At 42.2% G+C, this 26,322-nt stretch overlaps 2 protein-coding genes across 3 annotated transcripts in view; one reads left to right on the forward strand and one right to left on the reverse strand.

Moving 5' to 3' along the window:
• klhl17 (kelch-like family member 17) lies at positions 1-12,739 on the reverse strand. Of its 2 annotated transcripts, none has more exons than XM_056422332.1 (12): positions 12,690-12,739; positions 9,902-10,166; positions 8,917-9,038; positions 8,600-8,821; positions 6,262-6,378; positions 5,955-6,168; positions 5,264-5,408; positions 4,486-4,653; positions 4,229-4,317; positions 4,021-4,094; positions 3,720-3,901; positions 1-2,427 (listed from the first exon to the last, which is right to left on the reverse strand). In XM_056422332.1, the coding sequence occupies exons 1-12, from the start codon at positions 12,714-12,716 to the stop codon at positions 2,199-2,201; spliced, it is 1,854 nt and encodes a 617-aa protein (XP_056278307.1). In that variant the 5' UTR covers positions 12,717-12,739; the 3' UTR covers positions 1-2,198. The 2 variants fall into 2 exon arrangements, with proteins under 2 accessions (XP_056278307.1, XP_056278308.1); XM_056422333.1 differs by lacking the exon at positions 12,690-12,739 and adding an exon at positions 11,790-12,095.
• The window catches only part of noc2l (NOC2-like nucleolar associated transcriptional repressor), an 18,457-nt gene continuing 4,698 nt past the window's right edge, over positions 12,564-26,322 (forward strand). The window contains exons 1-14 of the mRNA XM_056422331.1: positions 12,564-12,604; positions 13,507-13,641; positions 13,747-13,930; positions 15,112-15,352; positions 15,918-16,008; positions 16,111-16,189; positions 16,409-16,519; positions 16,636-16,749; positions 16,932-17,120; positions 17,865-18,004; positions 19,460-19,571; positions 22,740-22,853; positions 23,893-23,994; positions 24,329-24,472. Of these exons, the coding sequence (XP_056278306.1) occupies positions 12,579-12,604; positions 13,507-13,641; positions 13,747-13,930; positions 15,112-15,352; positions 15,918-16,008; positions 16,111-16,189; positions 16,409-16,519; positions 16,636-16,749; positions 16,932-17,120; positions 17,865-18,004; positions 19,460-19,571; positions 22,740-22,853; positions 23,893-23,994; positions 24,329-24,472 (1,782 nt within the window). The 5' untranslated portion in view covers positions 12,564-12,578. The remainder of the gene's footprint in view (positions 12,605-13,506; positions 13,642-13,746; positions 13,931-15,111; positions 15,353-15,917; positions 16,009-16,110; positions 16,190-16,408; positions 16,520-16,635; positions 16,750-16,931; positions 17,121-17,864; positions 18,005-19,459; positions 19,572-22,739; positions 22,854-23,892; positions 23,995-24,328; positions 24,473-26,322) is intronic.

Raw genomic sequence — 26,322 nt, forward strand, 5'->3', positions numbered from 1 at the left:
TCACATCTGAAAACAGCTTTATTTTTAATTTTACAGTGTATTGCTCCATTTCGCAATAGTGCAAAATTCAACATTTTAAAGTTCCTCATAAATAACAAACCTATAATAAATAAACAATCATCACCACATTGAACACAAAGCAAAAAAAATAGCTACAATCACATTGGAATTGCACAAATGGATTTCAGATGAACACGTTTTGTATTTACAGTTCAATCAGCAAAATGGAGGCCAAGGTCTTTTGTGGTTGTGTGTGCACATCTCTTAAAGTCTGGCCCTGACTCACTGCCACTTGACAGAATAACAGCTTCTCCTTAAGACCATCACAGCCACTATTCTACTGGGTCCACTGGAACAAATGAAAAGTAAGGTCGTCATAGATAGAGAACAGAACTGGATTAACAAAATCCTTCAAAAGAATAAAGAAATAAAGGCAACTTCTCAGAAGTTTGGATAAGTATCACTGCGCTACATAAAATCTCAACTGAACCCGGGTAGTCATGAAGACTTAAGGTAATCCATTTATTTTCAACAATCCAAGTTCAGTGGCGACGTCCCCAAGTCATCCACCACACGTTATACAGCCAGTATATCTGCAGTCGTTTCTAGTTCAACATTGTTGCAATAGATTTGGATCCATTTCAACAATGAGGTCATATAACAAGACACCACACTTGATTATGTATCGAAGGAAATATGACAGCACCAAGTGTCAACAGCATTACTCATTTGTGTCAAGTGTTGGTAAACAGTAGGTTAACTTGCTGCTTTAATGCCATTTTAAGCTTGTCATGTGTGCACAGATTATGTCCACTTAAAAGTAATTCAAGACAATATAGAGTCCTGTCATCGACTGGTCAATAAGTTTTCACAAAACTAAAGCCGTGAGCACAAATGTAGCAGGCATACGGTCCAGTATCATGTGAGATCATGCTTGTGGCAGTGAACAAATGTGAAGAAAAGTAAAGGAAATGCTGCATATCAAAATGCATCAATCAGTCCTCTTAACCAGAAGAAACTTAAAATGCACATAAACTGAACAACAACCTCTCTCTCTCTCTCTCTCCCTTAGACATTCTCTTTGTCATTTAAATTGACGATATGCACACAATCAAAATAAATATATTTAAAACACTCTTAAATAGTCATATGTCTGATCTGTTTCCTCCCTTTAAAACAGAATATATATTAGAATTTATCATTTTTTATAAATACATATAGTTCATCACAATTATTATTTTATAAAAAAAGAAGATTAAACTAATTTACTATATATATCGAGGGGCTGACTTCTCTCTGTTCTGTGTCCATGCTGTCCTGCAGTGTGGGAAGGGTTTTTAACCTGTTACTACCACCTAGTGTGGCACAGCGGCACTACAACGTTTTATCCTCCTGTTCGGAGTCGATCTGTAAACATGCACGTACACCCAGTCAAAAGCTACATTCCAAAAGTAAAATCATTCACTTTCTCTCTTTTTACATTATTGCAAAACATCCTGACATCAAACAAAAAGTATTGCAGAGGACAACAACATCAAACCAAAAACATTTACAGCAGACATGACAGAATTAAGTGTCCACCATGTTTCACGATGAGTGTTTCAAACACTGGAGTGGTGGGAGAAAGAAAAGAAAAGTGGAGCTCGAGGACATGTTAACACATCCGGGCACATCTTTATACTCTTGAGAGTGGGCGCTGGCGTCTGTCTGGTGGAGCTTCAGGTGTCCAGACCAGATAGTTTCCAGAATTAATGGGAATCTTGGTAAAGAGAAGCCAGATTGGTCTGACTATAACGTAAAAAATGTAATGTAATATTTTGTAGTGGATCAATAAAGAATCCTAAGTTGTCCCTGAACTGTTAATGACAATTCATAGTTACAGGTGGATTTTTTGGGGGGTAGGGGGCGATCACAGGGTACTTTTGTAATTTTTTTTAAATTTATTGAGTAAAATCTCCCTAAACGATGGTTGGCCAACCTTTACCAAGAGTGCCACTCATTTTGGAGGGTACTAAATATCAATGAAGCCAAGAACCTTATCCTCACCTTCCCTCTCTCTCCCTCTTCTCCCACCTCCATCCATTTACCTGTCCACTCCTGTCCTCCTCCCAGTCTCAAACCGAGCAGTTGCGTTTCTTCCCAGAGCCAGTTTGGGCTGTAGCAGCAGAGGCCGAGGTCAGCCAAGCGGTGACCCCGTGTCAAAGGCTGGTGGAGGAAACCGAGAGGGTGGTTGAGGAAGGTGGGGGGAAGTTCAGCAGCTCCAACACAGCTACGCCCACGCTGCTGCGTCGCGTGAACATGCAGGAGGCCGCGACCCATTTGTTGCTGCGTGGGTTGTACTTCTCGATGGAGTTGAGACTGGAGCTGCCATCGTTACCTCCCACTGCGTACAACCAGCCATCCATAGACACCAGGTCATGAGTGCTCCTGGAAGGAGGAAATAACCTAATTCAGTATATAAACTCAACGCCATGTTCGGATTTATTTATGGAGCATTCATCAGGAGTGAATAATAATCTCGCGTGGTGAGTTCCTTCTCCGCCACACAGTTTGAGGACACCAGGAATACTTCTTATTCATTTTAACAGAGGAAAAGTTAATGGTTGTGTTGGGAAAATAAAAGAGACAATAGATATTTTTCTGCCATCACAGAGAAATTGTTAAAAAATATATTGTGAGTTTTTGCACCCTGCAGCCATTTCACAATATAGTGAGATTATTAAGCCAAGACAATTATTCTACAATATTTCACATTGGCAAAAGTGTAACATTGAAGAGTGATAGATGAGTGGTCAATACAGCATGATGTTTTGGACTTTGAAAAGAGAGTCTCTCAGCAACTGGATCCAAAAAGCCCTCAAAGCCACACAGCTAATTAACCCATGGGTTATTCATGGGGCTGCATAGTCCACTGTTGTGAGGTCTCCCTGCTATTATAGTGTCCAGACTCACACACAAAGTGTGTCTCAGAGTGTGTGTGTGTGTGTGTGTGTGTGTCGCAGGGCCTGGGGAATACGTGAATCTGCTGATGTATCCTCAGCAGCAAGACTGCTACATCTGTAAATCTTCCTCTCATATCAGTACAATGCCCCGGGTGTGTGCATATGCACGCCTGCTTTGAAGATTACCCCAGGACAAGTTTCCTTTTTCTAAGAAATAAGAAAGAGCCGACTTGTGTAAAATAGGTCATTTGATGTTTATGCTCTCAGAAGATTTAGGCAGTAAGGAAGACTTCTAAATGCCCCAAATCGTCTGCCTTGAAGAGTAAAGACTTTCCACAGAGCTGAATAATCACAGCAGGGGTACCTTTTTTTTAACAAGCTCAACACAGACAAGCTTATTCATTAGCTTTTCAAAAGAGATTTTATCTGCGACTTAGTTTAAGGCAAAACTGGGGGCACCACAGTATTTACATGTTAAGAAGCCTAACAAAAGGATAAAATGAGTTCATCTGAGGGCTCTGCATTTTAGCATTTAATTACTGAGAGTTTAACCAGCACAGTTGGAAAAGTAGAACCAGGTCCTCCTGATGATTGAGATGTGTCTCACTTTATTACATTGTTCGCCCCGTTATCGCCATTGGCTGCACATTTTGGATTTGTCACATTGTTCAACTGTTATAGTATGATACGGAAATAAGTGAAATCAACTCCAACTGTTTTGAAAGACATCTTTGGTCACTGGACCTTTACCAATAGGAGTTGTGGGTGCAGGCTAACCTGCGTATGTTCATGGGGGCCACTCCCTCCCAGGTGTTGGCCTTGGGGTTGAAGCGCTCCACAGAGTTCAGGCAGTTGGTGCCGTCGTTGCCCCCTGCGACGTACAGCATGCCGTCCAGCACGGCCACCCCGGCACTGCTGCGCCGACTCAGCATGTTGGAGATCGCTATCCACGCGTTGCTCTGTTTGTGACAGCAAGAGACTGAGCGTTGGTTACAGGTTCATAGATACATTCGGAGTGTATGGTTCTGTCCCAACAGACGAGTTACTCTGATGATAAATTGAACAGCATGACATTTACCTGGGGGTCATATTTCTCCACTGTTGCGAGGTGTGAGGAGCTGTCATAACCTCCCACTGCATACAAGCTGCCATCTGGAGGGGAGAAGGGAGGAAAGTATTAGCAGTCAAATACCAAGATGGTAACTTCCTTTTGATTTCAAACATTAAAATGCAAGCAGTGAAACATAAAACGGCATGTTTATAATATAGTTTTTCTTGGTCCCTACCCAGAGTTGCTACTCGGACATATCTCCTGCGGGTGCTCATGGCAGCAATCGAGGTCCATGTACTGGTCAGAGGGTCGTAACGCTCTGCACTGAAAGGGAATAGAACGACTTGCTTGTATTCTTAATAACACTGAAAGGCCGCCCTATTTAGAGACCCAGCCTAAAAAAGCACCAACACTACACAGCAATACAGGATACAACAATGTAGCGTCAAAGTATCCGGTTGTTTAACCTTAATCACCAAAGGTTGTGGATACCTATTGAGGCAAGAGGCTCCATCATAACCACCAGCAGCGTACAGCAGGCCATGCAGGACGGCTACACCCAAACAGCTCCTCCGTATGCCCATAGAAACCTCCGGTTGCCAGGTGTTAGTGATGGGGTCGTAGGACTCCACGGTCGCGAGGTCCGAGGTGCCATCATACCTGAGAAGGCGTGGATATTAATGAATCAGAAACAGCTTTTTGATGGAAGCATGTTGTCTTATATGCTCTGAAAACTAAAATTGTTAATTCAAGATATTTCATGGTCAAATGCACAGTTAAGAGAAAGTTACAAATGAAAGGACAATGACAATCTTACTTTGTTAAGTCTTCCTTCCACACAGAATTACAATAACCTAAACCTAAGGTAACATTTTAATTTAAATAATAAGAAAGGGAGGTACATTCTAAAAGTGTAAAAACTAATAAAAATAAAAAAAGGCCCAGAAATGTGAGAGCAGTATTGCACAACAGTTTCACAGTGAGTGTATATTAATTGGTTGTTTGCGTCCACCAACAAGTCATGTTGCAGTTTACATCCATCTCCGTCCAAAACGCCATCACTTTATCATTTAATCCCACTAGACGTTTGTGTGAAATTGTCACAATACAAATACATTATATATCCTGTTTAGATCTAATCAGCTCATCCATGAGTCCAAATCAGGTTCAGTTCACATCATACTATGTAGTGTTCGTGTAAGAAATGGTGGGTTAACTAGTTTTTTTAACTAGAGTTAATTAGCTCAAAGACTGTAGTTTTCACACTCACCCTCCGATGGCATAAAGTCTGTTCCCAATGGCTGCGACGCCCACCCGGGCCCGCCTAGTGGACATTGAAGCCACCATGTGCCAGCGGTCCGTCCTGGTGTCGTACGCCTCGCAGTCTCCGTGGATGGCAAACAAACTGCCGCCACCTGCAGTCGCACACAGACGCAATATGGTGAAAAACAAAACCTTGATGTCAAGCAGTCGAGTAAATATGAAAATATTTTATTATAAAAGCATCCAAAAAAAATTGATTTTGGAGAGTGTTTGCCATCGTTTCAGGCTTTTTTTAAAGTTTTTTTTTTTTTTTTTTAACACCTGAACGGGTTACACCCCCACATGGGGCTCAAAGGCTCTTTGCTGATGCCTAGGATGTCCTGTACACAGCACATTAAGAAAAGAGAAAATACAGGTAGAGGCCAAGGTCTCTGCGTATTATGCCCTGAAATCTATTAAATGAAATTCATTAAATGGCAGTGCTACAAAAATCCCTTAAAATATCTCATCATAATTATATAATTTTGAAATCCATTAAATGGCAGTGCTACAAAAATCCCTTAAAATATCTCATCATAATTATATAATTTTGTTCAACTCCCAGCATAGAAATGCTGATGTTTGAACTGACGTTAATTACGATTGATTGAAGTGTGGCCTAGGTGTACCCTACTGGGTACCTCCAGGGGCACACTGACCAACGGCGAAGAGCACAGGGCTTGCACCCTCGCAGCGTCGCAGGCGCGTCCGGCTGTTGCTGAGGATTCCCCTCTGCTCAGGCATCAGGTGGTACTTGAGAGCCTCGATCAGGAGGTCCTTGCACTCCGTGTGGTGTCGCACCAGCAGCTCTGTATCCACGTTGCTCATCAGAAAGTCTCGCCTCAGCAGTGGCAGCCGCACACACTTCATCAGCTAACGGGGGGCAGGAGAAGGGAAAGGAGGCGATGTGATGGGAGGCAGTTTTTATCCAGAGTAGAACTATAGAAATGAGTAAGAACATCTTACCCAGGGGACATGTTGCCTTCGGCCATCCACATCATGTTTCACCCAGCTCAACACAGCGCGGTACACTTCCTCTTCAGACGGCACGTTGAGATTGTCACTGGAGATCAAATCCAGGACCTTGATGGACAAGACAGAGCAGTTGCGCAGAGACCTTTTATATAATCTTTTACAAAAGCAACTTCCCCAAATTCAAATTCCAAGTGCTTTAATTCAACTCTGAGCATCAGGAAAAGCACACATAGGCACACGGGAAGTTAATTGGATTGGCCAGCATCTGTTACTGCACATTTTCCCTGACTTTGTCTGATGAACTGTTGCCTCTGTTCTCCCTGCTCTCATTTGTTGTACTTTAGCCAGACTGATATTTGAAAGGGAAACGCTCTCTCAAATTGACACTCATCAAACAAAATCCCTCGATTCAAAATAAAGCGAAACACAATAATGCCTGTGTGTTATATTACGGTCAGTGATATATTTAAGTTACCCCAACTTGTATGTGTGAGGCACACCGAGTGCTGCAGCCCGAGTGGCTGTCTGGCACTGTTCCCAGATCAACCCAAAGCTGGCAAGGCGGGGCGGGGCCAGAGCAGCCAGCCGCTGCAGCTGTCTAGATCAGCGCAACAGTTAGCAGTCTCCCAGGAGCAGCCTGGCCTAATCCAAAGTTACACAGGAAAAAGCTGCTACTGCTACTGTCCCGCAGTTATGCGATGCAGTACATGCAGAGGTACTGCATCACATTAACTCAGACAAACGACTGTGTGTATGTGGAGAGGTCTATGGAGGATTGTGTATGTCCTTGTAGCAGCAGGAGTGAGCGATGTAGGAATGGGGTTTGGCTGAGACAAGATGCTCGAGATGTCTTTAGACACCAAAACACACAATAATTAGGATGCATCCATCCTTTGTTGTCTTTATGTCATGCATGTGATGTTAAGTCAGAGAAGTGTCACTAAATCAGACGAGTCACAACCTTCCATGCCTCACCACTTCCTTCACAGAACATGGAAAGAAATATGGGACATACTTCACAGCTCAGAGTCCTTCAGAGCAGCCTGAACAGAATACAGGAGAATACACTGAAAAATGAAAAATAAGCAAAAGAAAATGATCTCTTTCTAATGTGCCCTTTCTGCAGCCTAACTTTGCCTGTTTTAATGGACAGTCCATTCACATCCCCGTTGTAGATTCAGTCTCAGGGATTCAAGACCTTGAGCCTGAAGCTTAGTGTTTTACTCTCATGGAGTACAATCTCTTTAGTGCAGTAGGGATTGTTCCTCAGAGAGTCGTAAAGATAGCGGCAAAGTGATGCTTATGTTCATTTAAACTTTATTCTTTGCCACCTGGCAAGGCTGAACAAGGCATTATTGTGAAACAGACATCATGTCATAAAAAAGATGATGCATTTCTCTTATTTATTTAGACATCAACACAAACCCATCCTACACCTGACTGGAGGAACAATACTCTGTGATGTTACATGCTGTCAGATATCTTGAGGCTAAAAATCAAAGACCTAAAAAGCTAAACTAAAAGCAGCAACAAATAAAAGAATATGAAAAGTGAAAACACAATTGTTTTTTTAACTGTGGGTTCTAACTTAGTGTTTATGCGAAATGCCCAAATGATTTAGGTATATCCTGCTGATTATGGGCAGTGGGCCCTCCCTTTTGTTCAGGTTTAGATCAAAGACTGTGCCTATATTGTTTCTTTAGGCTTAATTCAATCGCAGTAGTTTCTCACTAAGAGGCTGTCAACCACAGTCCGACCTGTTGGCTGCTGAGCGGTTCTAATGGAGCAGTGGGTGTTATGTGCCTTGCTAAAGGGCACTTTGGCTGTTTATTTCTCTTGTCCGGGAATAAAACTTCTGGCCATAGCAGCCCAGCGTGATGGCAAATAATAAACAAGCAAGGTGAAATCTTCCCGACATTTCTAAAAACCTTGTTCAAACACAAAAATAAACCTGCCTTGATACCTCAAAGAAGTAGGCAATGCAATTAACTCTAAACAAACTGTGGTGAATATCACTGGCTTTGCCTAATTTCCACTACCAAGACCGGGACCACAGCATTGCCACTGCTGAGCACAGCTGATGAATAAGTGATAGTTTGGCTAAGTTGACGTGCCAGATAAAGTAGTCCATGTCAGCACAGGGCAATGAATACAACAACACTGCTAAATCAATAAAACACATGACTGGCACACTGAGGGAGCAGTTACCAGTAGATAGATCTACCAACAACCTTTTCCCATTATGAGTATGCCACCATTAAAACAACTTCATTTAAAAGCGCCAGTCGGCAGTGGTCACAGCAGGAGACACAGAAAACGTCGGTCTTACCTGTTTCAGTGGCAGGAGCATGAACTCCTCCGTCTTGGACACCTCCACAAAGTGCTGCAGGACATACTTGTGGGCGGACTTGAGCAGCTCGCTGCAGGAGTGCGTGTCAGCGAAGCCTCGGATGCCCAGGCAGTTGGAGGGGTCCAGCTGGCTGAGGAGGAACTTACAGCAGGCGTCCCGCACCCCGTTGAGCTGCAGCAGGCTGGCGGCCGGGAGCAAGGTCTAAAAAGAGGACAATTACAGGTGGAAATACACCAAGTCAGTTTGATGAATGGGGTCAATTGAACAAGCTTGTCGGTAAATCTGAAATCTTCTACCTGCACGTTGCCTTCCCCGACCACAATCTCTGCTGTGTAGGCGTACTGGACCAGCTGCTCCAAAGCCTGGCAGTCGATGTCATGAAGGGTCACATGGGTCTGCCGACTCTCGGACATCTCATCTGCATGGCCGTATAGAACGAGAGCAGTTACATTTTCCCTATGAATTAAAACCAGTAAAAACTCTGGCTGATATAATTGCCTCCCTGTTCAACCATGCCGACACATGGAGGTTCCTAATGTATATAACGACGCTGTAAAAATCTGTTGCTGTCCATTTAATCGGTTGTTACAACTCATTTTTTAATGATTGAATCTATACACCCTTTCCCAACGTGGGCATCTGTAGTCCAAGAGGCAGATGTCAGAAGTAGGGTTGCACTAATCTGACCTATTGGCCGATACCGAGTATCCATCAGATACCAGTGTTTCATTCATAACCTGTATATAAGTGACTGGGATCATTCGTTCACGTGTAAGGCAACATCAGGCTTGACTTAAACACTGTTAAACCCAATATTTGAAGAGGAGCTGCGATTTTTCCATTTGGATGATCATGAAAGATCTGCAGATTCTGTTCAAATGGGCCCATTAGTGACTTGGTCAGACAAGAGGAAGCCTTGCAGCTGAGACTCAAAGCCAGACAACTAAATGTCTGGAGACACATTGTACCCTCACAAAAGGGAGGACAATACACAGCCACAAACTCCCCCCCTCTTACGCATGCCTCTCACCGGTCTGACGACACAGCCCTCACCCAGCGCCCCACACACAAACACAAACACACACACAAACACACAGAGACATGCAGCGCTGATGCTGAATGGATGAGGTGGCATTCACTGCACACGCAGGTTGTTGTGTTATCAATCTCTGAGAAAAAGAGCAACAATGATGCACAGTTTGATGCATGCAACATGCTGGGCTTCATGGATTTGAGGGATAAAGCAAATGCAGGCAGTGTGTGTGTGTGGACTGAACTTACTGGTAAACATTGCGTGGAAGTAGGGGCTGCAGGATGCCAGCACCACTTTGTGCGCCTTGATTTCTTTGTTGGAGACATGGAGCACAATGTCACACAGCAGGCCCCGCTGTCGCATCCTGTTCATGGACATGAAGGAGTCGTTGTAGTGCCGCTTAGAGTTGTGCGAAATGCTGTGACCATCGCGGTTGAGCAGCTGAATGCCCCCCTCCATCATGGTGCCTGATGCGGCGGTGGCTGGCTCTTGCCTGGGCCGCACTCTGGGCAACTGAAACATGCAGAAAACCATTTTCATGTCTGTTATAATACCAGTGTCATTAACTTGTAAAAATGTCTTGTAATTTAAAAAAAATGTCACATGCGAGAGCTTAGTTGATCTGCTGGGAGGCAGGTGTTATGATCGGTGTCCTGAGCGATGATTGTACCTATTTATAGTTATAGTACCCGACCTGACCGCTATACCATCACAAAGTGTAGTTATTATTTGACATTCAGCATTAAGACTGAATAAATCACATTATGACAATAGAGAGTCAAGAAAGTGCATTATTAATTAAACTGTAATCAAACCAAAAGCTGAATTCTCATCTATTGGACAGTTTTGGTTTATCTTTTTACAATGACTCCTGAGTGGCCAGTTTAATTGCCCTGGAATTAGCTGTGTAAAGCCCCCCACCCACTTTACCAGCTGCAGCCTCGGGTATGCAGGCTGGGAGTAGAGGAGGATGTAGCCTGAGTTAGCCCGAGTTTCCTTCGCACTCTCATCCGCCCTGCTCTCGGATGGAGAACACACTTCAGAATCGTGCTTAACCGCCACGCTGAATCTTAGAAGTTGTTGTCTCATAAATATTTAGGATGCACTAAGGCAAATGAACTCAACTGGACATGAGCTAAATTAGAAACATCACCGGCCTGGAACAGACTTCATGAAGAGAATATTTTCACTTTAATATACTGAAATGGATGCTGTGATTCATTATACGGGTAGAGAAATAAGCGCATGAGCAGAAGATAAGTGGTTAGAAAAGTGTCAAACCAAATACTCAGAGCTAAATATCCTTATCCTCTAGTGGTGATTTACTTTTTATTTTAAATTAATTACTCAGTTTTGTAAATGTGGAGATTTGCTTGTGACAATGACAGAATGTTATCAGAACAAACAGGCAGCCCCCACAGCCTCATCAATGAAAAATATGGATCAGTTGGAAGTACAAGACATGCAACGCTTCAGGCTAAAAGAAAACGACATATCTATTCTGGTTGAGTTAGTCGAGTTTCACATGTCTTTCCGGACAAATATCCAATGCACTTAGAATAAATGCATCATAATGATGTTGTTATTTGTTTGGAGGCACTGCAAATACTCTGCCCTGTCCCACCCAGGAACATCTCAAATGTCACCACAGCTGCCTGGTGACTAGTTTCGGGTCCCTTTTATAAAACACAATGGACCACAAAAACACACCAACCATGTTCCTCTAGGAAGGGACAGTCTGTTCTCATGCCCAACGGAATAACGTTGAACAATGCTGCAGGCTGAAACATGGGTACACAGGAGGTTGAGGTGGAAGTGAAGACACAATTACCAGAGCTAAAACTAACGGAGGAAAGCACTTGTCCTGTCCATCCCAGACGTGTCTCTTAAAAGTGTCTCTCTCCTCTCTGGTTCAAAACCTTGGCTGGCATCCACACAAAGACTCCTTAACAAACATGCACAACCTTGTTGGAAACACAAATGATACACTGCAATCTCCTTTAGACACCTGCAGGAGGTTTCAATTCATTGACACCCTCCTTGTGTGCCTCGTAAAAACCCCAACCCCCACTCCATCTATTTTGAATAACAGCTGCTGCACCAGCAATAGAGAGAATGAATGTGTCATTTCTTTACCGGTGGTTGTGTTGCGGTTATCCTCGGACGCAGTAGCTTCCTCGGAGTGATGGGAGATGGATCAGCCACTGTTGCAGTCAGATTGGTTTAAAACGAGCACCAGTGTCCGTCTATCTGTCCATTTTTGGACTCAAGCATACGAAATATGAAGAAAGCCTGTTTGGAGCTGTATGTCTTGACGTCAATGCAAAAAAACTGCACGAAAGCCGACATCGTATGTTAAGGTGGCGCTGGAACTGCTGGAGATGAAAGTAGAAACTGCTCTTGCTGTTGCAGTATGATGCCGAGGGACGGAGATTGCACGTTAGAAATACGCACGTAGCAATTTCTTAAGCGCACATGTCAAACGCCCACAATGGATGTTTGTTTACTATTTGAAGGGACATACACGACCTTAAGCGCCCCCCTTTGTCTGGTCAGAGCCAGGAAGTGCGTTCAATAAATGAACCTCCGCGAACGCGAAAGGCGGAGTTTTACGTAGAAGCGCGGTGATTGGTCAGAACCTGAACCTTCCCCCGCCTCAGTTAGCCCGGTGACCAAATCAAACAAACCGTGGACAAAACACATTCACTCAGTGATCAAGAATTAACCGATTATAATACTTCTCTTTAGATTGTAAGCCAACACGCGCCTTGAAACTGTTAATGTTATAGTTTATTATGAGGGTACAATAAGAGTCACGACTGTTCGTGAGTACTAATTGATGGTTTGGGCCGGTTGGCTAACGTTAGCTCTGATCGACGGAACCATTATTAGCGGGACTCACCACCAGCCGTCGTCGGTGTCGATATGACAGCAATGATTTCTTCCTATTTGTAAGCTAACCCAGCTTTGTGGCTGCGTAACGCATGGTACAATACATTACAAAAGAAACCCCCATGTCTGTGAATATTCAGTTACCTGTGTCTCGTGAATGCAGCCGATCATTTCATTTAAACTCACGTGTAGCATCAAAACACTGCTTGTTCTTGTACCCGGTTGTGACAGTGAAGTATCGAGGTTGCAGTGCTCGCCGGCTTTTCTTTTCAATACATGCTTCGATTTAGTGTGAATGGCGTCACTTGTGTTATACTGTAGTGTATACGCGTTAGCAAGCAATAAACTAAAATCTATTCAGCTTTGGATTAAAAAAAAATGCTCACTGTATTACATTTGTAAGATAATTTACGTGTTAGCTGTTTGGTACCCATGAAACATCAAACCAACCGCTTAGTTTTGCACCGGGGCATTGTGGGTATTGATGTTTGAGGACGTAGTCACGTTTCGGATCCAGCATGGCAGGGAAGCAGAACAGGCACGTAGACATTGTCTTTACTATGTGCTCTATAATAATAGGTTTTAACGAGTTGCACATGTTTGTTGCGTGTGTTAGTGTAGCTGGTGTCGGTCTAGTTCGTGTGTTTACGGGGTTTTAAAGACTCGTTTTCACTCGCATTGTGTGCGAAAGTGTGTTAGCCTCCCATGCTGTTAGCGCTAGCTTCGGTGGTTAGCTTAAATCAAACACCAGCTACATGTTCAGTATTTATCCAAATGAAAATGTTGACTGATTTGACTCGTTAAGCGTGAAGCCAGCAGTGAAGGAAAACGTTTTAATTGACAATAGAAGCCGTGATGCACTATATACTGTATACAGACCCCCCCCAACACACGCACACACAAACACACACATGTTGGCCAACTTATTTCATATGTTTTCTTGTTTTCTTGTTTTTTTTAGGCCGTTAGAAGACCTCAGTGTGGATGAGTTTATGCAGGCAGGCTTTGCCAGTGAGTCTGATGAAGAGACTAAACAGCAGAGTGGACTCAATAAACGGAACAAGAAGAAACAGCTGGAATCTAAAGCATTCACGACGTGGGTCTTCTGATCTGGTGTCATTATTTGTACATACTTTATATTTGTTGTGATTGTTATAACGATATGAAAACCTAACGAGAGTGGGTGTCTTTTTATCCATAGGGATGATGGGAAAAAAGGTAAAGCCTCTCAGCACAAGGAGCAGCTGTCCAGGTTAAAGAACAAAGATCCAGCTTTCTACAAGTTCCTGCAAGCAAACGACCAAACCCTCCTAAACTTTGATGACACGGACAGCTCTGATGATGAGGATGAGAAAAAGTATCACAAATTGCCATCTGCACTGGAGGTAAGCTGGCTGATGGTGTGTGGGGTCATGATTAGGGTTGTCACGTTGCCAAAGTTATAATTCAATACGATACCTGCCATAAATATCCCGATACTTACGATACGATACCACAAATACGATACGATACTGGTATATTTATCTAGCATAGTAATAAATAATACATCTGATTGGTTCCCTTTTTACCAGCTTGTTCCTGTTCAGCTTTTTCAACACTTAACAAATGGCATTAATAATAGTATTGGCCGTCAGCAAGATATTAATGAAAACTACATGGTGCCATCATAGCATTGATTATACATGGCTATGTAGGCCTTTTGTCCGTATCTGACCAGATGATTACACAGTTCCTTCCATTAGTATGAGCAATAGTAGTGTTCATATCTGATCTAAATTCATGGAATAATAATTGATCCTTACAGGTCTTTTTATGTTTGTGGGCTTTCCTTCACTGTCTGCAATGAAGTCAAAGTATTTCCAGATTTCACTTTCTGCAAAAAGCCAAGGACGGTCAGCAAAAGCTGCAACACTCGACACCTTGTTGTCTCCCCAGCGATCATCGCTGTGAGTGAGAGCTGCTTGTTATGCTGCGTTCACACCGAAAGCAACGCTTTACTCACATGAGTTTAGTCGCCCGACAAGTTGTGGTTAATTTGAGCCAATCGCTTCATTTGTGCCTTAGTGGGGACGTGGCTTATCTCTGTGTCTGTACTCCGTGGAAACGTTTATCATTTCCTTCATCCACCATGGAATAAGTAACCACTATTTCTTCTTTATACTTGCTGTGGGCATCCCACAAACGTCAGAACATCTAAAGCACTCGTGTTTGGGTTCATAACATCACCTGTAGGCTCACACAGCTCGGTGACTTTCACCAACTAAGTCTGAATAACTGCCGCTTCCAGCAACGCTTTTGGTGTGAATGCAGCATTAGTGAGAGAGGGCTGGGCAGCCCCGCCCCCTTGCAGTCAACGCGTGCAGGCAGCATGATAGGGAGCGCAGCAGTGAGTGCGCTCTGACCGCGTGCTATTTTAATGAAGTATTGATACTAAAAATATGCAAAACTGTATCATTTTGAACGTTAGGGTACCGCAGTACCTTTTTAGTATTGGTACACCGAGCAACCCTAGTCATGAGTTCATTAGTTAAAAAAAAGTCTTCATACCATTGTGGTTTGCATGTAGGAGGCCAGTTCTGATGACGACGACGATGACGAGGATAACAAGAAAGCTTCAAAGAAATCCAAGAAGGCAGTGGAGATTATCAAAGTCACAGAAAAAATGGTTGCAGACTGGAAAGCTGCAATGAAGAAGGATCCCAACCCTCGTCTCTTCAGAGAAGTCACCCAGGCCTTTAAGGCCGCTGTGGCCACAACCAAGGGCGAAGGAGGGTCTCTTTGTCGATACAAAGTTGCTGACAGCTCAGGTAAGACACCATGTTTGATAAGTGTATTCAAACTGTTGAATGTTGATAATTGTTATTATAAAAATATCAATGTATAGAGCTTTAAATTGATAAAAATGCTTTAAGTGCTGAAAGCGGGAATGAAAGATATGTTCAGATTTGTTCATTTCTGGTAACAAAGATGATTCAATATAATATTACGGTATAACACCCTCCAATGTAATTATAGTTTTAATTAATTTAAAGTGCCCTAAATATTATTGGTGTCAGGATGCAGTTTAAAATTTCCAGTGGGGGTGGTCACATTTTCATAAATTTAAATTCCGTAAAAAGAGTATGTATAATAAAGAACCACCGTGGGTTTGACAATAACCAAACCAACCACACATAGTGATAAAAACGAGAGACACTTGTTTGAACTCCAGTCACTGCACTGTTTCTGATGACTTTAAACCAAATACACAGTGACATATTAGATTAATTTGAATGTATTGAATTGATAGGATTTTGCTGAATGATACAAACAATTCAACATGTCACGCTTCATACATATGCATAAATATCTTTTTCCCTTTACTGTCTGCAGTGTTCAACGCCCTGGTCTTGTTCTGTATCAGAGATATTTTTGTGGCCCTGCAGAAGATGCTCAAGTTGAAGCCAGAAAAAGACCAAAAGAAGTATGAATTGGATGTCGCATTTGTTCCCCTCCTGTTTAGTCTTAATGTAGCTGTTGAAAGATGGTTCAGTTCTCACTTTTGTTTCTTTTGTTCTGTTCTCAGGTTAGTGGTCCCGTCGGCCAGTCCAAAGTGGCAGAAGAATCAGATTGACGTCAAGATGTATCTCAGTGGAGTAGTTCAGGTTTGTTTTGCTCCTCGATTCAAGTGTCTCCAGTGTCCTTCCTGCCTCTTGTATTATTGGGAGGTAGGTGGGATGAGATGCATCAGAGAATTCTTTTTCTTTGACACAGAACAATCAATTTATAACAAAACTGTACGTGCCATGGTGCATCCTAAAAACATCCCCGTATCAACTTCTGTTTCCTTGTAACGTCTCTTTTGTCTTTCGCTCCTATTCTAGCTGTTATCCTGTCTGACAGAGGCTACAGTCATCAGTGCAGTCCTGCGCCACGCCAACCAGCTCGTACCGTATTACCTTTGTCTCCCCAAACAGTGTCGCCACCTGGTAAAGGTAATGCGTAAATTATCATCGGATGGTGTGGAATGTCATCCTCAATTTAATGCTGCAAAAATTGTTTTTCATTCAATTTTGAGTTCATAAACCATATCATGTCTTTGTGTGTACAGCAATTGTTGAAGCAGTGGAGTACAGGAGAGGAGACAAGTCGGGTTCTCGCCTTCCTGGCACTCAATAAGATCTGCAGACACAAGCAGGACAAATATCTTAACCCTATTCTCAAGGTGAGCTGGATTTACAGTGGGCTAGAATTAACTGAGTGGTTTCTTGAAATACTAGATATTAAAGAGATGAAGAGTTAATTTTCTTTTGAATTGGATGTTCACTGTAAATGCCACAACTAGCCTGTTAAACCAGGTTGTATTTATATTTGTCCTGCTTATGATGTGTTTCTTTCTTTTTGCAGCAAATGTACATTTCCTATGTACAGAACTGTAAGTTCACGTCTCCCAATGCACTGCCCATGATCAACTTCATGCAGCGAACCCTTACAGAGATGTACTCCCTGGACACACAGGCGACTTACCAGCACGCCTTCATCTACATCCGACAGTTGGCCATCCACCTCAGGAACGCTATGACCATGAAGAAAAAGGTAGGGTTTGGACTGTATGTGCTCAGGGAAACGGTCTGCTTCTGTGCTTATGAAAGCTTTGAAAAAGCATACTTTGACGTATAAATACATATTTAAAATGCTCTCCTAGTTTACAGGGATACAGGTATTGGACAACTCTTTAATTATTTGTATGATGAGTGATTAAAGGATTGTTCTTCGTGATGCACCTATTTTAAATTTTCTAGGCGATTCCTTTTTTTTTCTCTTTTTTTCTAACTCGATGACTATAATTAACAGCATGGGTTAGAACTATCCATTTTATCTTTTCCCCCCATTTCCCCTTAATGCTGCAAAAGGTAATTTCATCTGTTTCAAATTCAATGTCAACGATTCTAAATGTGGTCCTTTGTTTTTGTCATCCATAGTGGTTAGTTAATACAAACATGCAATTCATATGATTAGGAAGTGAATGCTTTTATACATCGATTAAATACATTCTTTGATTGAAATAACACCCTGACATTTGTTGTTTTAATTATGTATTATAAGGTGCCTAGAGCTAGTGTTAGGAAGTTAAGCAGCTAATAATTCCATAATTTAACTATGTTATTTTCACAATGTAATTTATTTTGCTTTATTATCTTCCTCCTAGCAAAGCACATTGTCAAGAAGATAATATAGGAAATATAAGAAAAAGATAACATCAAAAAAAGTTCAGCTCCGATGGAGTTTCATAAACCTGTAAACAGACACTGACCGACTGTCACTGTGTGTGTTCTGTAGGAAACGTACCAGTCGGTGTATAACTGGCAGTATATCCACTGTCTGTACCTCTGGTGTCGGGTCCTCAGCACCCTGCATCCCAGTGATGTCCTCCAGCCTCTAATCTATCCACTCTGCCAAGTCATAATTGGCACTGTGAAGTGAGTATATTTATTTACATTTGTATGAATTAAGGTAGTATTAGACTTGCATATTTGTTTTAGACTATATTTAATACAATTACAAATACCAATAAAAGGACCCCACAGAGCTACAGACTAATTATGATGTTTAGACATAAGATTAAGGTGAGACAAATGTATTAATATTTTCTATTCTAACTCATTGTTCCCCAAACTAACATAAAAAAGTCGTCAAAGCACCTAAACAGTATGCTCCCCCTGCGTACTTCTACTTCAGAGGAAAACATCATAGTTCTGAACTTGTTATGATGCAGATTCAGAAAATAGAGAATTTGCGATATGATGCATATTTATTCATTAAACTACCCAGCATCATGTTAGAAGTGAAAGCTCCACTTTGAGTGCTGTCGATGCCTCTCTTTCACTCTTCCCGCTAAGTAAACATTTGAATGTGGGACTTTTACTGTGCAGAATTGCTATTAATAGTTTTACATTTCTACTCCAGGCTAGAGTTACCCACGATGAGTAATATCAAAATTGCCTTTATTAATGTGCGTTTGTATTAGCACCATTATAATAGAATAGAGCATGGATTTGATTTTGCAGGTATTTTTTATCAAATCTATGTTGTCCTTGCAATGTTCACCACAAAAACTACAACATACAAATCTGTGCAGTGTTGGTGTCTAATAAACCCGTAAACTCGTGGATTCAGAGCCAGTCGTAAATTAGTTAAGAGGTTGGCGGTTGGATCCCAGACTTTACTTCATGGCATGTCGAAGTGTCCTTAAGAAAGACACCGAACACCAAGTGGCGCCCGGTGGGCATTGCATGGCAGCTCTGCCAGCATTGGCGTTTGATGACGCATGGTGTATGAATGGATAAATGAGAGGCACATATGCTTTGTTCGGTGAGGTAGAATGACTTTATAAGTGCAGTCCATTTACCATTTGTTCTGAACATTCACTTAATATCAACACGAGCTTCACACATCAACATAAAGCTTTCAGCAGAACATGAGAGCATTACTGAGAATAAAGGGGTTCCTGCTGTGACGAAACTTAATGAGTGACAGAAAGGCTGCTGTCAAAAATTGATAAATAAGGCAAGATTATGCACAGAGGACTGCCTTAGTGCTGAAAATTCACATATGGTGGATAATGTTAAACAGGGACTTACAGTAATATTAAAACAGTGTAATCATGTGAAATACTCAGCCGTATGTACTTATCTTTATCACTACTCTTTGATAACTAAATAGCAAAAATTATGTATACATATAAAAAATTAGTGATACCCGTAACCAGAGTTTTTGATTTTTATGCACAATTAATGATTGAAGTTTCATCCCCCAAAAGTCTCTTATCAGTCATTTGTTAAAGGCTCAATCTGAAATGTGTGTGAAAACCACCATGTCATTACATTTTGCCAACAGCAGGTGGAGACATTGACCACTTTTCTTTTCCTGATCAGACTGGTGCCCACATCAAGATACTACCCTCTGAGAATGCATTGTTGCAGAGCCCTCATCCTGCTGTCCAGCAGCACCAACACATTTGTACCCGTGCTGCCTTTCCTCTTGGAGGTAAGACTTCACGTCATCTCCAATGACGAGCAGTCGCAGAGCATAAATGTGGATCTGATGGGATTTATACAGCTTTTTGCAGGTTTCCAGCAGTTTACTTTTTTCGTTTTAACCAGTACACTGAGCTGAAATATCTGAATTGCGTTTGAATTAAGCAGAATAAACAAAAGTCAGTTGGTTATCTTCGTCTCAAACGGAAAGGCTAAAAAGGGAGATGTGATGAAATGTTCCGTCAGTCGTTTGCTGTGGAAAAGCTCCGTGGCTTCTGAAAGGCACTTTTGTCTCAACGACCACAACTGAAGGAGTTCTTGGGGAAACGCATCGCAAAGATACGACTGCGTGTGCGAATGTGAGAAAGAGACACCTTTTTATCAGCCCAATCACAGGTCACCAACTGACAACATTTTCTCTGGGTCAGGTGTTACGGATGTCATCGTGCGGTCTGTGTGTCTTTTTGTGTGCGAATGTGTAAGTGTTTACGCATGCCGTGGGGCGGTGCTGTCATGTGCCAGAAAGCGGTGTGCTGGCGGCAGCGACAGCCCCACTCGCCGTGTGTGTGTGTGTGTACGCGCGTGTGTGTACGTGTGTGTGTGCATGCAGCAGTTTGACCAAAGCGATAAAGGCTCGGTTGTGGTTTACACTCTGGTCCTAACACGCTGTGCAAACCACATCCTCCCTGCTTATAACCCACTCTCCACCTCTTTTTCCCCGTATACACACTCGGAGCCCCCTCCCCGAGCCCCCCAACCCAAAACCGTGTTTATTTGTGATGCACAATATTTCCTGTGCTTTTCCTCCCTTAAGGTTCCCCTTGTTAAAGCACTGTTAAGGCAAGCTGAGGTACGCTGCTTCTGTTTTAATTAGAGCAGGAGAAGCAGCCCCTTCCTCTTGTGTGTGTCTGTGTGTGTGTGTGTTCTCGCATCTCCAAGGGGGGTGTGTGATTTGGAGCTTCCTGCTTCACTAGATGTGCTTGGATGTGTGTGTGTGTGTATTAAATTGTGTGTATGTGCATGCACCAGGGTTGGCCCATGCTTTCCCACTTCCCCCTGGCTCCCCCGCAGACCGCCACCACATCCTATGTTTGTACAGACAGCACCGGCCAGGATCTTTGCACACTGAGCACAGTAACGACCACACACACACACACACACACACACACAGGCGCGCGCTAGGGCTGCAACTAACGATTATTTTGATAATCGATTAATCGGTTGATTATTTTATCGTTTAATCGGATAAAAAAAACAAAATGTTCATAATTTTCAACCCTTTATTCAAAACAGGGTCCGTACGGTCATGGAAAACCTGGAAAAGTCATTTTTAAATGGCTATTAGCAGGCCTAGAAAAGTAATTGAAAAAAATAAAATCCCAAAAATATTTGGAAAAGTAATGCAAATTTGTTTCATTCAAATGTTAATTTACACGGTAGGCCTATATATACGGTATGCTTTGGAATTCTCATTGTTATTTTAAAGACTACATCTTCTCACTTTGTCACGTATAGACAGAGTTTTCACAAAATGTTTAATCATGGAAATTTGGTTTAAAGTCATGGAAAGGTCCTGGAGACCCACTGGTCACCATGGTGATGAACCGTCACAAACAGACTGACAGCTTTCCTCTCCTGAGCAGTGGTCCCCATGTGGCCCCCTGAACAATATCAGAGACGCGTTCCGATTTATTATTTTTTTCACCTGGCCCGCTGCCGTTGAGATTACAGTGAGACGCAGAAAAAATGTGAAGTGGTGCTCTTCGCAATAAAACATCTTTGATGGGACGTGTCGCGTCTCGGCCAATCAGCGTTCAGATGTCCACAGCGTTTGGGAAGTTAGGTTAGCTTGAATGTTAGTCCGCTACATCTGCTGCTGTCACGCTGCACGGTGTAGCGATACGAACAAAGTACCCGTACGTTAAAAACGATGTGATTTAGCATATTTTTAGTATCGATACTTCATTTAAAGTGCGCACGATCAGAGCTCACGCGCTGCTCCGCTCCGTTAAATGTTGTCTGCGCGCGCAGCGCTCACAGCGAGTGGCGTTGTAGCTTATCTCCGTGGAAAAATATTTTCTGCTATCTGCCACGGAATAAATAACCACGTTTTCTACGTTATACTCTTGTGGAAATGCCACACGTCGTGACATGTAGCGCCCTGGTGTCTGGGGTCATAATGTCACCCGTAGGCGCACTCAGCTCCGTGAATGTCTCCGACTACGTGAATGACTTCCGCATCCAGCGCCACGTGAGCAGCAGCAGCCAATTAGAGTCATCAACAGAGGAGCAGCTCAGCGCTGATTGGCTCTCACAACGCAGCGTTCTGTCCTCTCCCTCCGCTCTTGTTTCTCCTGCGCCGCTCTGCGCTCAACTCAACTTTGTTTATACTCCGCGACTTATTGAGCGCCGTAATAATCGCGCGACACAACGAATCCATAATGAAATTCGTTGCCAACTATTTTAATAATCGATTTTTATCGATTTTATCGATTCGTTGTTGCAGCCCTAGCGCACGCACAGAAATGCACAGAGATACGGGGAGTCACAAATAGCTTGATACACAAATACAAGACAGAAATTCACTTGCGCATTGTGGGCAGATGTGAAAGCTAAAGCTTGTCGACAAAAAGCCCACACAATGGCGAGAATGTACTTTCACAGACTAAGATAGAGATGTGTCAAGTGAACTGTAGAGCGATCATTGTCTCATGAAGGACACCATCAACATATACTATCCTGTGGTGGTTCACGTGGGTTCCCCATGTTGAACTTGTGAGAAAGTTATATGTCCAGGGAAGAAGAAAATGGATCTATATTACATTTATGTAAATACTACATTCAGAAACTGAGCAGGAGCAATATGGAAGTTCTAATAAGAGTTAGTTACAGGGCTTATTACTTCAGGACTGCTTTGACCTTCTTCTTTTTTATAGATTCCATGGGTTGTGTCAAGGTTTGATAGGCGGGCAACGGGTTGAACCAAAAGACAGATGGGAAGCAATAATAAAGAGCAATAATCACAAAAGTAAACTAAGGTTATCAGGTCACATGTTTCGCCCATGTTTTGCACTTGCTCTTGTTCCATGTGCTACTCTGTTGTCATCGTATGCATTTCACTACACAACCAATACAATTGAGCTTTTCAGTTGGGTGTGAACATTATTTTTCCTTCTAGATCCTCCAACAGGTGGACTTCAACAAGAAACCAGGTCGAATGAGCAAGAAACCCATCAACTTTTCAGTCATCCTGAAGCTTGGCAATGTCAACCTAATGGAGAAAGCCTACAAGGTAAGATCCACTCCTGGGGAGGGGAGACAGTGGGACACATTATGTCCTCTACAGTTTTTGTGGATACTCCCATTGGTTTCTGTGTTTCTGATATTTGTTGGAGCAGCAGCTGATCAGATGAGTGGTTCAAATCTTAGTTAATGTTATGTTCACGTTGTTCCCTTCCACTGCGTGTCAGCTGTGTGTACATAAGGGGATTGAGGGCAGCACAGAAAGCCCCTTGTCAGGGCTCTAAACTGTCCCTCTGTCGCCGTGCTCAGCACCGCAGCCGAGAGGATTGCAGCACGGCCGTCTGGGATTATCCCCCACACTCCGCTCACTTGAGCTATTTTCACTGCTGTCACCTGGGCAGCAGCCACGAAGCCCTGCCTCATAGTCGCACAGCTGACCTGACGACGCACGGATCTGTCCAAACCTGAACACGAGAACATCTTGCTTCTGTATTGACGAAGAGGAAACTATGTGTCAAGTAATTTAGATGAGGGCTTTGCTTGATCTAGGTTTTTCAGTTGCGTTTGAATCAATTCCAGTATGTTTTATGGCTTCATGGATATGAATTAGGCCCATCTGTAGTTGCCAGGCACTGCTTTAACTTAGCCTGGCGAGGCGCCATCGTCGGCTGATCAAAATAAGTTATAAGAGTTATTTTAAGGCGTGAATCTCATTCATGCTTATCACCATTTTATGTCAGTGTTTGTATTAAGTTAGCTCGGTAGCCAGCCATCTCTTTGGAGGAAGATGCGTTTTTAATTCCCCCTTCTAGGCTCTGAATGCTTATTTGACCGGAAGAAACGACCATCAGTGGGCCCTCCTCGCCAGACCTATCTGAATCGAGATTTGAGCAGAGACTCTGAGGTCTGAAACCGCCTAGACGAGGCTACGCTGTCAATCAGGAATCTTTTGTGACGAGTGCAATGCTAAGACGGATATCAGTCTTGATGTGTTTGGGTCTGTCATGTCCTGAATGTAGGTGCACAGTAACAACTTGTACATGCATATTTTAAGGATGAGTATCTCTTGCTTTTGTGTTGGATTTTAGGATGGGTTGATTGACCAGCTGTATGACCTCATACTGGAATACTTCAACACTCAGGCCGGCACCATCGGGTTCCCAGAGCTCGCCCTGCCCACCGTCATTCAGGTAACGCAACCTTTTAAACAGATCTTGGAATGGGCCCCAACTCCAGAAAGACCTGGCTCTGTCTTTATCTCACCATCATATTGTAAACACATACAGGTGATGCAACAGTACATTCAGTCTAAACTAATGAACATGGTTTAAAACCATTTAAATCTGAATAGATGATTCAGGATCTGGTTCAGGATTTGCCAGGCTGAACCTGCTCCCCTCAGGGACAACAACCATGAACCCTCTGCTGTGCCTAAATGCACCGTATGGGCGGACTGGTTGTTTTTAGTTTTTTTTTTTTAAAGGGTTCTCTCTTTTCTCATACTTTGCCTCCGTGTCCCTGCAGCTGAAAGTGTTCCTGAAGGAATGCAAAGTGGCCAATTACTGCAAGCCGATGCGCCAGCTGCTGGAAAAGGTACAGGAGAACAGCAGCCACATCACAGGACTGAGACAGAAGGCTGCCTTCGGAGTGGCCGATGCCACTGCTGTGGTGAGTGTGAAAGAAAGAAGGGAGGGCGGGGGGGCAGGGGACTGCCTTGTCCAGAGTCCTTATTTAACCTCTTCTGTCCATTCATATTTATTGTCACTTCTATTTCCTAATAAGTGTGTGTATGTATACGTGCGTATATATAATAATAATATATATATATATATACACACACACACGCTCATGCACGCATGCATGGTCATGTATGTGTTTTTGTGTAAGTGTAAAAAAACATTAAAAAATGTTTTAAGAGTTGTCAATGGAGTTGCTCTTCCATCAAAACACAATTACAAAGGTGAGTTTCGATAATAATGAAAATAATATATAATAACCTAATGTATAACATGTCAAAATGTAACGTAATACTAATAACAAAACAATTCAACTGTTTTAAATTGATAGCAGACCTAAAGCGTAACAGAATCACAGCACCTGGTCACTGATACTTACCGTTTACTTGTTCTTGGGTCATTTGTACAAAAACGGGCACAACTTCATGTAAAGTTGAACTAAGACAGAAATCAGGCGTTATTATCAAAGGTTGCAGTCATTTTTTGACGTGTATGGATTCATTTATTACGTAAAGATGTAAGGGTATCTAGTGGATCATAATGCAGTACAATTAAGATATCAGTTTAAAATGTATTTTACGCCAAAGTGAGTAATGATTATTAAGTTGTTTTATGATTTACCATTGTCATGTATGACAATTAGTTGTATTGCCTTATCTACTTATTAGGGAAAACTGTTTTATTACACCTGGACAAGTAATTTCAATATCATTTGCTACAAGCTGTTTTATTAGTTCACCCTTCCCGCCACATGTTTTCTACTTCATGCAGTCAAAGGGCTTCATACCACCTGGTATGTTTCCTCACAAGTGATCAATCTGAAATTGAGCACACAAAATCGTCCAAATCCGTAACGCAACTCTGTTGAAATTTTCCAGCAGCGTTCTGTTAGACAAGCTCCTTATCAGGTGAGCGCCACTCATTTGGTCATGTGACTGCATTTTCCTATCGCAGTTTAGTTAAAGAGGTCAGAAGAACCCTATGGTTTATTACTTTATAATTAAATACTCGGCTTTGAACCATTTTATTTTGGAATTATAGGCCTTGAGTAAATTATTCTCTGCTCTGAAAGGTATTTAATCACTTGTTATATTTACAGTTAAGTAGGACTATGCATAAGTTTCTAATGAGGTTTTCCAATGTAGTCTTAAATGTCTGTAAAATGTTATGATGTCATAACCCTAAAAAGGCCTCTGCGCCTTCCATTGTGTCGTGCCAGCAAACTGTTTTTATAAATGAGATTTTGGTTTAAACTCATGGATGAACTCAAAATACACATTGTTCACCATAACTGACCAATCCATATGCTAATTGTCTACATGACATTATTCATACAATGTTATACTATGAAAGTTATATTTTTTCATGGCATACTCAGAGTTTTCTATGGAATATCACATTTGTATAACCTTTTTAAAATTATACTATAACATGCCTATTTCAGGATGTTTATATTGCATACTATACTGACATTTTAATGACCATTTGATACTATACTATGCCTTTTTTCATGGCATATGAACTATGATTGTTTTTTATGGCAAACGATACTATGACTTTTCTTTTGCGTTGTAAGGAATACTATACTATGACATTTTGTTATGGTATACTGTACACCTTTTTATAACATTATGGACATTTCACTCAATGAGTGTCTACATCACAGTTGTTTCCACAACAATACAACATGTTGTCATTTAGATTAGTCATGTGTGCATCGCACTTATTTCATTGTTTAAAAAAAAGTATTCAGTGTGATCCAGTTGCATGGCAAAGATGACC

This window comes from Pseudoliparis swirei, chromosome 9 (genome assembly GCF_029220125.1).
Source record: "Pseudoliparis swirei isolate HS2019 ecotype Mariana Trench chromosome 9, NWPU_hadal_v1, whole genome shotgun sequence".
Classification (NCBI taxonomy): Eukaryota; Metazoa; Chordata; class Actinopteri; order Perciformes; family Liparidae; genus Pseudoliparis; species Pseudoliparis swirei.

What these genes read in the sequence shown, in the direction of transcription:
- klhl17 (XM_056422332.1), bottom strand. Translation starts at nt 12,716, where the DNA reads ATGATCGGCTGCATTCACGAGACACAG. An exon ending in TGCTCCTGCCACTGAAACAG is followed by an intron (nt 6,379 to 8,599) that starts GTAAGACCGACG and finishes TTGTCCATCAAG; the next exon opens with GTCCTGGATTTGATCTCCAG. An exon ending in GCCCCCATGAACATACGCAG is followed by an intron (nt 2,428 to 3,719) that starts GTTAGCCTGCAC and finishes TCCTCCTTCCAG; the next exon opens with GAGCACTCATGACCTGGTGT.